Source organism: Falco punctatus (assembly GCF_963210335.1).
Source record: "Falco punctatus genome assembly, chromosome: 9".
Taxonomy (NCBI): domain Eukaryota; kingdom Metazoa; phylum Chordata; class Aves; order Falconiformes; family Falconidae; genus Falco; species Falco punctatus.
Window position 1 is genome coordinate 8,399,550 of NC_137589.1, and position 14,175 is coordinate 8,413,724.

Sequence of the window (14,175 nt, forward strand, 5' to 3'; positions counted from 1 at the left end):
CGATTGTGATCAAAGGTTTACTGATGCTGCGTGTGTGGGGGGGGAAATAAAAAAAAAATATATAAAAAAAAATCATTAAGAAAGGCCAGAACAAGACAGTCAATTTCAACCAGAACCACAAATAAAACACATTCAAAGCAGTGCCATGAGGGTAGCCCCTCTGATACAGCCAGATAAATAAAGGAAAAGCTGATGACAGTAAGAACAACAACAGAAAATAAGACAGTGATGTGAAGGAAAAAGGCACTTCTTACCCAGTTCAGTTATCATTAGAATGTGGGTTCCACTGTTTTTTTCCTGACTGATTGAAACCAAAGGCAGAAGTTTGCCAGGCTTAGCTAATAAGTAAAGTATTTAGGGGGAAAAGAAAGTACAGAAAGAGAATAAAGTAAGGGAAAAAGACAAGTAAGGCTCTAAAAAATAAAACTGAAAAAGAAAATAAAAGGACAAAGGACCACAAATCAAGTTTGTATTTGCCATGAAAAAAACAGAACAGCTTCTGCACTTCACATCACACCACTTGACAACATAAATACCCACAGCTAGAGTGGAAATCAGAGCCTGGTTACCTACCATCATTGTATTCTCAGGAGTAAAATGTCTCATACTATTATACAGAGTTTGGTTACACATGATTAAACAGTTCTGGACCATGAAGAAATAAACAAATGGCCTCTTACTATTGATTAAATGCACAGGAAATGTCTGCTCATACTTACTGCGTAGGGGTTTTTTCTTTTCTAACCTTAGCCCAAAGACCCCTGCTTATTTGTTACACTATGTAAAAAGCATCTTGTCTGATAGAGTGTTTATTTAAGAAAATGGAGAAAACCCAAAGGGAAGAGAGAAATATATTTCAGTTATTCGTATAAAGTGAAACAACTGTTACTAATCTTTCTTTAGAGAGAGTAATTCAAAACAGTTATCAGACGAGAAAACATAGCAGCGTAAGATACAGTATAGTTAATGTTCCTGAGACTGCATAACAAGGGAAGTAGGGAAAGGATAGGGGAACGTGCATGGAAGGATGAATGCCAGCTTTCCTTACCTAGCTCTGTTATAATGGGGATGTTGGCTCCTGTTGTAATGGAGGGTTGACGTAACAGGCCGTGGACTGGACTGTTGTCTGGAGAGGACCTATCCATCCCGGGTGGTGTAAAGCCTAAAAGAAGAAGGAAAAAAAAAAAAAAGTTTATACAGGACAAACATAATTTAAACAAATCCCCACCAACAGGGAATTCCCCATCTCTATTTTTCTATTTTTTTCCAAAAAGTATGGTAAAAAAGTTGTCATTTAAAAAAAAAAAAAGTTACTTAAATTTCAACAATTATTTCTTAGTAACATAATCCTTCACAGACATGGAGGTCATTTCTACTGTAAGAGATTTGGTAGCTAATGGAGAAACTGAAATTTATGTTGTTATCCTAGGTAGCCTTTGCATCAAAACACGCAAAACGGAAAGAACAATGCTTATTTAAATATCTATAAAAAAATTCAAGGCTTCAGTGTTAGAGAGGTTTACTTTTGTCCTATTAGTATTTCAAAAAATCCTGAAACAAACTCCTTTCCTTAAACCTCAATTAACATTTTAAAAAGTACTGTTTGTAAACAGTAGTACAATGAGAAGAAATAAACTGCTTCCATTAGCAAGCTTCAGGTTTGATCAACATGCAGGATTTAAGATTTTCTAACTGTTATATAGGAGCAATACAACCCACACAATTGTAGGTGTTTTTTTTCTTTTCGGGTGCACCTTTCATAATATGCATTTTTAGGAGGATTACAGTTATAGGAATACTGGGATGGAAGGGCCCATTCTAATAGGGAAGAAGAAAAAGATAGGATGGAAGGAAAAAGACACAGGTTTTCAAATGGTGCATAAGAGGAATGCTTGAAAAGAAACCAGAAAGTTTTCTACTTTTGGGGATGTAAAGGAAACATAGGTGGGAGAGGAAACACTGGCAGGCACTCAAAGCAAAAACAGATCTGGAGAGCAGCAAGGTTCACCTCGGAAGAAATTTGTGTATTCAGCCTGATTATCTACACAGTTTGAAACGAAGCTCTTGACACTGAGCATTTTTAATTTTTAATATATTTTTTTTTAATATAAAAAATACCCAGGCAAAGCCTTTTGGAGTTGGATTGTAAGCACTGAAAAACAGGCAGTTCTACAAAAGCCCATGCAACAGTTGGGCTGAAAATTCACAGCTGAGAGTAACATGTTCCATCTCCCTTGTCCATTACAGCTGCGGAAATCACGGGAATGTTCATTTAAACTCATTGCTGCAGAAATGACAGTGAAGCCAGAGTTTGACATTAGGGTTTCATGTAGACCAACATCAAGGCAACACTTCTAAGCAAATATTTGTCTGCTAGGAATAGAATTTAGCCAGGCTCACTTTAAAACACACGTTTATAAGAAAGCATTCTGGGTTTCTTGCCACATTATGCCCGAGTTCTTCAACTTCACACCTGAAATTTAGGGACTGACTTTTGATCCTCTGACATCACTAGTCTGAAAGAGTTTTGAATAGTCCATTTACCAATTCTAAATGAATCGCAGCCAAATTAATTCCTGATGCAACTGTGTTACCTTCTTGTACTGTGGAAACTGTTTCACTGCATTAAATTCATTGATACATTCGTCTGCTATTGAATTTACAAGACTATTACATTATCTACTTTACCTTTCTTCAGTTTGGCAACTAATTTAAAAACCAAGAAATCTCTAAACTGCAGTTCTTCACATGTGGTGCTGGTTTGATATTGTCTGAAGGATTTGTGGTTCTCTTCCAGTGACAATTACCATCACTCTCAAACTGTCCCTAAACAAGACAAACTATAAGAACCACTAGATGTGGAATTCTTGATTGAATGGGATTTAAATTTTGATTTGATATTCAGTTAATTTCTCCGTGTCTCATCTATATCATGTATAGAATATATAGGCAGTAAGACTAAAATCACTGAGGAGAGTTACTTAGAAGGTACCAGTATGAATTTCCTTCTGACTATCGCATGCAAGCTAGACACAACATGAGGATTGTAAGGACAGGATAAGTAAAAAGGGAGTGGAAAGTCTGCAAGAAAATTCCTTGGGAGAGAAGCAGTCGGGTTATCTTCAGCAGGCTTGCAAGACAAAAACATCGCCATAGGCAAACCTGCGCCAGCAAAGCAATTCTATTTAATATTACCAGTGCATGCAAAACCTTTAGAACGCAGATTTCCCAGAGACAATTTGAAATGCTGCTGATGTTAACAGTCAGTCATTTAACACTACTTGTGCCGAAACGAATTCAGTAAGAGCGCACGGTGACAGCAAGTTGCATTCCCAACTGGTGTTTGTTTGCAGATGTTCCCGTGCGTGCGGCACTGTGGCTGACGGCCGTACTGGCATTCCGAATGCTTACTTCTGCCTGGCACAGCCTAGGATTTCTCAGACTCACGAGCGAGTTGTAACGGAGTTCCTTCAGGCACCACACCATGAGTTAGAGGTAACCTTGCCACTCTCACAACAGCGGGGAAAAATGAAAGCAGGACTCCAAAGGGAGGGAATGCTGTCCGAGGGCAGGTGGGTATCAGCGTGACACCTCCTCCTGCAGCGGGCTCCAGAGTTTTGCGTCCTCATATGCTACAAGAAAGGCAAGGCTTTTGCCACAGCACATGAAAAAAAGCTCAAGTAGCTGTAGACTCCTTGGGCAGTTAAAGTGGCAGTCCCTCTGCAGAATTCCAAGCCAAAATGGCAACAGCAAGACTTTTTAAACTCACTTATGTGAGAGCAGAGAACACTAATCTTGTGCCCATGCACCCTAAGGGTTGTGCTGCTGGGAGCATCCCTAGAGGTCCTGCTTCTCTCTTTTTTCTGAAGGCTTTTCTCTCCTTATCTCAGGATACACTCCTTAAAACATCTTTTAGTGAATCATGCTCTTCAGATGGCCAGAGCACACCCGTATTTCCCTACCAGCTAAAAGCAAACTGAAGAGAGTTGGCATAACCACGTCTGAACGTGCAAGTCCTTCCTGACCTCGCCCTGCTGCAACGTGCGCGCACACAGAGGCACGCACACACACACTCTCCATCAAAGGCTGTTTGTAGCCACCCTCTCTAACCCTTCAAATATTTGTCTTCCTAGGATGGTGTTAGAAGATTGAAGCAAATGTGGCATTTCTTTCAGACACAGACTGTCAGGAGCTCTGTAATTGCACACTGCACACACAGTGCATTCAGTCTGAAATGCAGGAAGCATGTTAAAGGGATTTTGTTTTCTCCTTGAATGAAAAATAAGACTCATGCCTTAATATTTTTCGCCCCATGTTCTTGGAAGATGTGAGTGAGATCTGCTATTTTAATTTAATTTCCTTGCCTGTACTTCATTCAGACAGTTCTACAAATCCACTTTTAAAAAATGTAAACATCTTTGAATATTTTCAGGAAAACAAGAATTGGAGTACTTGGGAATTTTATGTCCCTATGTGTGGAGTCACAAGTCATCGTACACCTTCAGGCCACATTCCTGCCCCCAAGTCACAGTGTAAATTCTGTACATGGGCTCTCTATTTTTTTTCCTCCAGAAGAGATTAAAAAAAAAAGTGCAGAAAAACTAACCTGCTTTATCAGAACTTTCATTTAAAGGCATGAAAAACTACAAGTGACAGCTGTGCAGATTCAGTGAATGTGACATTTCTGAATTTCTTCAACTTGACAAGTAAACACCTTAAATCGGTAATGCTATATGCATAATACATGACCTGTATTTTGACATCCATCATCAAATGCTGACTTGAGAAAATACAGGTTTGTACGTCAAGGAATAGCACCCATAAAGCAGGGAGAAATTCAGGTCACAGGGTATTAGGGAAACTCTATTTCATTACAGAAGCTGAAACAAGCTAAGGCATCAGATTTAAGATCCATTTTCAGCTGTGAAAAGATTCAATTCCTCTGCACAGAGCATTCATTTAGAAATGACATGCTTTCCTCACAGCCTCTTTTCATTTCCCTTTTCATATTCCATTTTCTCCTTCAGTCCCCAAACCTTGTTCCATTAACGCTCATAAAAGTCGTAGAACAGGGCTGATAGTTGTGATCTTATAACCACAGTGTCTCCTTGTTCAACAAACAACTGAGGGAGCTGTGGCTCCAATTGCTTAACAGGATCAACCTCGACAAATTCCCATAGCCTGTGCGAGGCTGAGCACGGTCCCTGAAGAAGGAAATCCAGGGACAGCGGGGGGCTTCTGGAGAAGGGAATTCCCTTGGCCAGCAGTGAGGAGGTAAGGTGCAGCACAGCTGTGCCACGTCCTGCAACCACTGGATCCCACAGGCAACTGCCGGCGGGGTGAGCGAGCCCCTTGGCATCACTTGCGTTTTGCTTTTTTGTGGTTTGGTTTGTTTTTTCTTTTCACTTATTAAACTGTCCCTCAGTCCATGAGGGTTTTTATCACGCTCAGCCTTCTGCTTCTCTCCCTCATTCCACTGTGGGGAAAGTCAGCAAGAGGCTGGGTAGGGGTTTAGTTGCCAGCCAGGTCAACCCACCACCACTGGCTACAGCCGTCACCACCACAACACGTATCGTAAAATAATTTAGGCTGGACCTTTAAGAACATCAAGTCCAACTGTTAACCCAGCACTGCCAAGGTCACCATTAAACTATGGCCCTAACTGCCACATCTACACGGCTTTTAAACACCTCCAGGGATGGTGATTCCACCACCTCCCTAAGCAGCCTGTTCCGATGCTCAACCACCCTTTCGGTGAAGAGATTTTTCCTCATATCCAACCTAAACATCCCGTAGCACAACTTGAGGCCGTTTCTCTTGTCCTATCGCTTGCTGCTTGGGAGAAGAGACGAACACCCACCTCGCTGCAACCTTCTCCCTTCTTGTAGTTGTAAAGAGCAAGGTCTCCCACGTCAAACTGAGGAAATGGCTTGTACTTCAACAGGAGGTAGCAATCCCCTATCCCTCTCCGAAACAAGATGCTGCCAAACAGTGGATTAAATATACCACACCTCTGAGAGGAACTCAAGCTCTGGACTCCTGACGTGCTCAAAATCAGTGAGGACTGGCAGTCCGGAGTCACCCTGCCATCAGCAGCCTCCCTTTTTGAGAGGTGGGGACTCCCACCCCCTAACTCAGCTCTGAAGGAGTTTGAGTCTCCTGCAGTTCTCTGCAAAAGCAGCTGGATTCCATGTCTTGATTCTGCACAAAGAAATATTCCCCAGCTCCCTTTGGGGCACTACCGCTCACAGGAGGCGGCGAAACAACCAAACAATTGCAAGACCCTAACTCTTTAAGATTTTCTCATCTTTGTGGAAGGAGAACCTTGGGGAAGGCTCCTTCCCACAAGAAGACAAGCTCTTTTTCCCAAGGGTTTCTGGGGGTCCAGGTGCTCAGAGCTCAGCAGGGCCAGCTGGCTATAAGCCCTCCTTGTCTCTTATGGAACACGACCGATGAAGTGATGAGCAGTGCTGGGCTTCTGCGAGAGCTGTGCTCCGCAGCCAGGCTGGCCCATGGTTCCCCCAGGAACCCAGCGGGGCATCGCCTGGGGCTCAGCAGGAACACGCAGGCATTCTGGGAGATACGGCAGCACCGTGATGACGTTCAAAATTAAGGAAGGTTGGCACGGCTTAACATGCCTTCTGCCCACTGAAAGCACCAGCAATAATTGTGGTATGCCCTGCTTGTGCACGGTTTGGAGCAACTGGCCCGATGGCCGAGTGCTCTGCTGATTGCGTTGGCCATAAACCACCAATTTTTGCTCCTGTGCAGTCCACTTGACTGAGTAATGTCCCATGAAATTTGGGAAGGTTTGCTCTACAGAGCAGCAAATATATCCTTTTAGTTTGCTGGGGGGCCAGTAAAGGCTTACTGGGGTTTTAATGTGGAAACAAATCTGGCTCTCGGATGTGCACTGCTGCTGTTCCTCTGGCTTTACCCAGACAGGCATATTCTCATTGCAGATTTTTATGTCACATTTATATAATATCTTCTGTTCTAAAGGATCCTAATGGATCCTTTATGATCCTCTTCCCCTTTCCCCTCGCCCCTTTCCTCTTTGCCTCCCTTCCCTTTCAAAGAGGTACGTTATACTGAACCGGCACTCTACGCAGGCAGAATGCAGCTCCCCAGCTGAAAATCCACTTGGCAGACCTAAAGGTTGTGGCCTTGTCATTAAAGCAACATGTAAATTGATAGTGCCCTTTAAATAATGCTATTCTAGGGAAAGGTGCCATAGGATTCAACTGGGTAACATACGTACGAAAGTCCTCAGAAACTCATTTTTAAAAGCATATACGCTATTAACTAGCTCTGGCTCATCCAAGAAGCAGGAAACAACCATCGTATTTGGAGCCTGTATGAATATCGCACAGGTGGTGAACTGCCAAAGACACCCCCGACAAGTTACCACACAGGAATACCGGACAAAGATTTTCATTAAGCAGAGCCAGCCGAAAAGAAATAATTCTCTTACGAAAGGACCTCACGGCTACATCCCTTTGCTACTGTTTGCTGACAACATCCATTAATATTCCAGTGAATTCAATTGAATGATAGAATATACCTGTTATTCTCCAAAGTACAGCCACTTGGGTATACCTGGAAAGTTCAGCAGCAGTCATGCAGCTAAAGAGCTGCTGACATTCATGGGAATCTGTTACAGCCATTCAATTTAGAAACAATTCTAGCATCAATGTCCCATGTGGTCTAGAGACTGAGAGTCTTACCCTGGCCTCAGAACCTGGAAATCCCAAATTCTGGTTTCAGTTCTGACTTTTACTGTAATTTGTGCCTGAAGATCTACTAATCTCTTGGAGATTATCGCTAAAGCCCTGGAAAAGGAATGTGGAAGAGCAGATGTGACTGCCTAAGCTCCCAGCTCTCTCAGAGCTTGCAGCATCTTCAGAGATGCTCTGGGCACAAACATTTAAACAATTAAATATTGAACTGTGACACTCTGCAGGTTCTCCATAGTGCAAGAAGAAGGGACAGGCCACCAGCAGTTTATTGCCTGATAGTTAGCACCATCTTGTAACTGCCTAAGCATCTCTTTCCTAAGCCATCTCCAGAAACAGAGGAACGGATGGGTAATTCTCTAATTGAAAGCATCCAGGACAACACACAGTAAAATACAAAGGACTTCCAGAATGCAGAGGACAACAGTTTCTAAACTGCTTCGCACTTAATTTATTGCTTGGGATGTCTTCATCTTGGTTTTATGCTATGTTTTTACAAACCACTCCGAGAATATTTTAACTGCTTCCAATATACCATGTGCTTTAGATTTGTTAAATTCTTGTCTTGCTTTGTAATTATAATGCCATGACTGGTTTCCCATCTGCTTCCACCCCCATCCCCTTACTTTCTTGTCAGGAACCTGCTTTTCCAAAGCCTACTCCTGTTGGGAAAGAATTTACCTCTCCCATGTTGTTTTTCTAGAGGTGGCAAGTGACTGTTCATACTTTCTGGTGGATTGCCCCTCTAGGTATAGCACCAGCTCCTAATATTATTGCCCAGGAGCTAGAGAGCCGACTACTTCTCAAAGACTTTTTTTCCCCCTTTGATTTTTCTTGTTCCGTTGGGGGTTTTTTTGTTTGTTTTGTGTTTTGTTGTTTTGTTTTGTTTTTGTTTTTTCCAGAAAGAACCGCTAGAACTATACAAATACTTGGAACGAGAGAGAAGAAATTGTAACATGTGTTCATTCAGCAATTATTATGGAATACACTTAAATTCAGAATAACATCAGAAATTGTAATTCTTGTGGGTTTTAGCCACTTCCATCGCAAACTTTATTTATGAATTGTCCCTACTTTCCCTTTACCATTTAATGTTTTTCTACCTCGATAATTCTAGGGCACAAAGTTGGTAGCATCTAAGCGTAGCCCAGGTTTGCAGCTAAAAGAATTTACTATAAAATGATGCCAAATTCTTTTCAGTTTAATCGTTAATCAACCTTGAATATTCAGATCTCAGGCAAAAATAAGTAAATATGCCAAATAAAACTTATCCAATAAATTAAGCTATTACCTAGGTCGGAGACAAGTATTCAATAACTACAAATGAAATGGAAAGCTCACTGTTAAAAATGATATATCGTCACGTTAGGCGAGACTCTACATTATGTCATTATATCTACATTATATCAAATAAAGTAAATTTTTCCTTAGTGAAAAAGGAAGAGCAAAGCAGATGTCATAGCAAGCAATCAGTAAAAACATTTTGAGAAATAAAAGTAACAATGTTGTCCAACACATGATTGGCAACTGCTGAAACATAAATTAAACAAATTTCCCATTGCTGCTTATGGGAAAATTATGCAGATTAGAATTTGATTAGGTTTATATCATGAGACTCAATTTGGACTTTTAATCTATTAAGCTCCAATAAATGAGGCATCTGAATAGCTCCCCTGAGCAGCAGCAGTAATAACCACAGCAGTCATTTTTTGCAATATGTATTCCGACAATTTCTTTAGCAGATGATTCCACGGCTTTAAGTACAATTACTTTGTAACTTCTACAAAAATTTCAGGTGTATACAGTGAGGAAATGGATCCATACAAAATGCTTTAACAGACATTTTGTGATAATCAACATATGTCACACTGTTCCAGCAATATTGTTTTTCCATCAACTTGGACTTACTTACAGTCAACTTCATGGTCTGTGTGGGCTAAATAGTGCCAGCAGACTTGTAAATTATCCAAGCTGGAACTGAGCTGGAAACCTACGGTAAAATGTCGTTAAGTTCTCTATAGGCTGGGTCAAAACTAAAATCCCACATTTGAGGCTGTCTTGGGATCAAAGATTTAACTGTGAAGGCTAAGACCACATTTTGTCAAAGAAATCTGAACTGGATTCCAAAAGCTGAGCTCCGAGACAGGTTGGATTCAGATCAAGACCACCTCTAATTTATCTGGCAGGTATGCGTCATCGGCCTCCTGCATGCTCCCTGCCACCTAATCTATTTGCAAGTGTCCAAAAGCTCCTCTCCCACCTTACTCTGCATTGTAAAAAAAAGCGACTCCTGGCAAAGCCTGCCAACTGGAAAGCATATCGTGCCCATGTCCCATCCTGCCAGATTTCACCAAATCCCATCACAACTCTTTAGTGGACAGGTCGTCATAAAAGACCATAGTCAAGTGACAGTACACAGGTGATTCCCTAAGATTAAATTTGTAATTTATAAACTTCAGGGCTCGATTAAATGCTCAGAGTAAAGGAACATGGATTTTTTGTTCACGTGTGAATATATTTTTTAAAGAGAGGTTTAACAGAGAATTTTCTTCTGGTGTTAATGCTTTCAGCATACTACTACAAAGGTCCTCTGCAAGCCAAAATTTTTTACCAGAACCAGAAATAGAGGGGAAAAAAAAAAATCAGTCATGCTCTTTGTCACTTGAATACTGCCTTCTGTAACACACACAACCTCAGAATAGCAAGCCTGTTGAAGACATCTCAGTAGATAGCATGTGTGAAAATGAGTGCCAAGTCGCTTTGAGCTATGCCAGTCTACACAGTGCTAACTCAACCAGCTCCTCCACAGAAAGCACAATAAATCACATGCACTCAGGGGCAGTTACCACTGTGGGGAATGATAAACTGCCTAAGGAGTATCTGTATACCACTTCAAACAAAACTCTCCTGATCCAAAAAGGTAGCTGACAACACCTCTGTTGCAGTTTCATCTGAACCTTGCAAATAATGTATGATGCCCAATTTGAAACAGGCGTAAGGAAACACCATCCTAGGGCTTGGGGTATATTTTCAAAACATGCGCATTGTCACATCAGCACAATTACATTTCAGAATTACTGGTATTACTGGTCAGTATAAAACCCATCCCTGTCATGTGCAACAAAGTTACATGAAAGCTAAGTACATCCAGAAAGTACTTCCATTAAAAAAAGATGTCAACTCTTTCATACTGTAGTTCACAGGAGTGGCTAACACATCAAACCAGCCTTATACTCTGTTCTGTTTGGTGTATTATCCCGGGTTTATATGTCACATATACATTATGCCTTATGTATGTGTGTATATATATGTGTATATGTGTGTATGCATATACATTATATACATCTAGTCCAGTTTTAAGATATCTACCACATAATAAAATTGTCTAATTTATTGCAGTTTCTCTTGACTGACTGCAAATACACAGACAATGAAGATTTCCTTTTCTTTCTACTATTTTTCCACATTAAAAAAACCCACACACTAAGTAGAATTTGCACAGTTAAGGAATCAGGATGAATCTGAAGTAGCTCTCTAATTACGCATTCTTGAACGATATACCGGTAGCAATATATTAACTGCTAATAATATCAAAGGTGAAGAACAGCAGCGATACCACTTGTAATACCCGATCTGTGAAGTTTGAGAATCTCTGTTTCAATCAGTACAGGATCCAGAATCAAGAAGCCAGAAAGCAACTTATGCCTCTGATGGCCGTTCTAGGGGGAAGAATATCCAAAGCATAGTCACCAGTGCAAATAATCAGAAAGTTTGTTCAAATGTATCAAAAAAACCCAACCAGGACAAGTATATACAAAACCAGTGAGGTACTGCCTGCTTTTAAGAAAAGACAAACTTTCCATCGCTAAGTTTGCCCTATTTTGGCTTACCATTTTTCCCCTCTTATTGAATATTAATCATCGAAAGAAAAGTAACTCATCATCATGACAGAATGACTCATACTGTTTTATTACACTTTTTGTTCAAAACTCTACGAATGGCATACTTCAAGGAACCTTGTCCCAAGATTTTATGACAAAACTCCCTTTTTATGAACTCTAAAGGAGATGTGGTAGCAAGGGGCAGCCAATGAAATCCACTACGACATAACAGAGTATCTGAGATTTATCTGTTTGCTTAGGCACATTTACTAAACTGGAAATAGCAACGTTGCTAAATTGGAGTTATATGGAAAAATCTTTTTGATATTTGCCCTACAGGAAGGAGTTCATCAAAACATTACTTTAATCAGCTTGTCAAACACTGATTTCAAGACAGGGTGGATTAGATAATTGAACAGGGATTTTTTAATATACTTGAACTTACTTCTGAAAAGTTTTAAGCTACTGTTCTAGGAAGACCTCTTCTTCATACATGAAAAATTACAATGGGAACAATTCACAATTACTGAGGATTTACAATAGATATAGCTTCTAAAATACACAGATTAATATGATAACAAGATAGTTCAAGTAGCCTTTCTGAATTTAATCTTGGTTACAGCATAAACTGGTTCTGAGCAAGCTCACACTTATGACTAATAGAACATTGGTCCTTAAGAACACCTCCTGTAACCATAGTGTTACTAATCCAACCCATCTGTCCTCAAACAAACAAGAAACAACTCTACGAACATTTTGTTTCCTCAGCCCCCATACAACACTGCCTGATTTCAGTGAAATCTCTCTTTTTTTTTTTTTTTTATCCAGACAAATGATTTAAGAAATGTCTGGCTACCTTTGCCCTCACTTGGAGACTCATTTCTAAGTCACAACACAAGCAGACTGACAAACTCAGCAGAAATGGGAAATCCTACAACAACATCCAATCACATTATAATCCTGCCTATACATTTAAGCAAAAATTCCATCGAGTCAACCTTCCAGAAAATATATGTCCTGTTAGGCTGTAGGGATACTTTGCCTCTCAATACTAACCAGTAATCATGCTCCTGTATTAGTATTAAGAGTATTTGACATTTAAAGCTGAATACGAAATTTAAACCAGCAACCAAACCTCAAGTCAATACGAAAGGTGCAATTTCAACTAAACTTTCATAGGATCTACTTAAAGCTCCAAGGAAAGTTTTCCAAAGATCAGGTATACCTATGACATTACAGAAATTTTATATCACCTTAATCTTGTATCCAGATAAATCAGTATGAAAATTCCAGGCACCCATAATCTTATTAGGGTGCGTTGAATGAAGATAAATCACAACGACTAGTCAAGAACAAAGTTTACCCCATTTCCTTCAATAAAAATTCTTACTGTAGCATTTGCAAAATTCATAGATTTACTTTTTCAGGTTTGGTTTGCTCAGACGTCAAAAAGAAAAGTTGCAAAAATGCATCGTTGGTTGCACAGCGGTATAGATTCTCAGCTGAAGACCATGCCTCTGCTCAGCCTGCATATCCACCTCTGCACACGCTGAAAGGTTGGAAGGTTCCTGATAACCAGAAGCTACCAAGTTTTTAAAGAGTGTCTACTACACAAAGTCTGAGATGCTTCAAATTTAACCATGTCAAACATAAAAATCAACAGGTCTGCCTTGACAGAAGAATGCCAAGTATTTTGTAATTTTTACCCTAAAGCTGTCGAATTTGTGCAGCTCACTAGCAGGTGTTAAACCGTGCTCTTCTACAGTGGAAACCTACAGACTAGGATTTAACTGGAAAGCACAAAGACCTAAACCCTAGCTTCCTACTGTAACGTTATCAGACTGATGGAAAATGCTGGATATTGATGCTTTGAATCTCTTGCAGACTAAAGCAAAACCAGTGACATTGATCTCTGAATTCATGTACGTCCTTTAAAAAAAACACCCACCTTTATGCATATAAATAACCATTTATTAAACAAACAATACGTACTGAAGCAAAGAAAGATACCAGAATTACGCTCATGAGGCTGCCTGCTATGGTATATAACTTTCAAACTATCTTGTAATCCTGTAATATATTATCTATATGTTCCATTTTCTTGAAGTTATCTTCATAATCAAGATGCTATCACAAGTATCGTGGGCATTGGAACTATTTTTAATTTTCATTTAAAGAGCAATTAAAGAAAGACAATGGATACACAAGATAATAAAGTAAGTGATTAGCAGCATGCAAATGACATAGGCTTAATGATAATACCCTGTTCTATTCTCCAAAGGGCCTGTCGGGAGAAACCCTTCCTACATGTGGTTGTGCAGCTAATGTGCCTCAGCCTACAATTACAACATTGCTGACACCATTAACCACTGAAATAACATCATTTCATGAAATCCTTGTTGTCTCATTAAAATGCAAAGGGTCAGGTAATTTACCAGCATTGTGTGTCTACTTTTGTTGTGGGTAATTAGCAAGCATTACCCAGCATGGACTCCAACTGGGAAATAGCAAACCTGTGAAATATTAAAAAGAATTGTTTTTTTTATTTGATGGGAATT

General features: G+C 40.0%; 1 protein-coding gene across 15 annotated transcripts in view; it reads right to left on the minus strand.

The window, feature by feature from the left end:
* KCNMA1 (potassium calcium-activated channel subfamily M alpha 1) overlaps positions 1–14,175 on the minus strand; it is a 555,223-nt gene that overhangs the window by 77,778 nt on the left and 463,270 nt on the right. For all 15 annotated transcript variants that reach the window (XM_080403227.1, XM_080403225.1, XM_080403230.1 and 12 more), the window contains one exon: positions 1,049–1,162. In XM_080403227.1, coding sequence (XP_080259353.1) covers positions 1,049–1,162 — 114 coding nt within the window. The remainder of the gene's footprint in view (positions 1–1,048; positions 1,163–14,175) is intronic.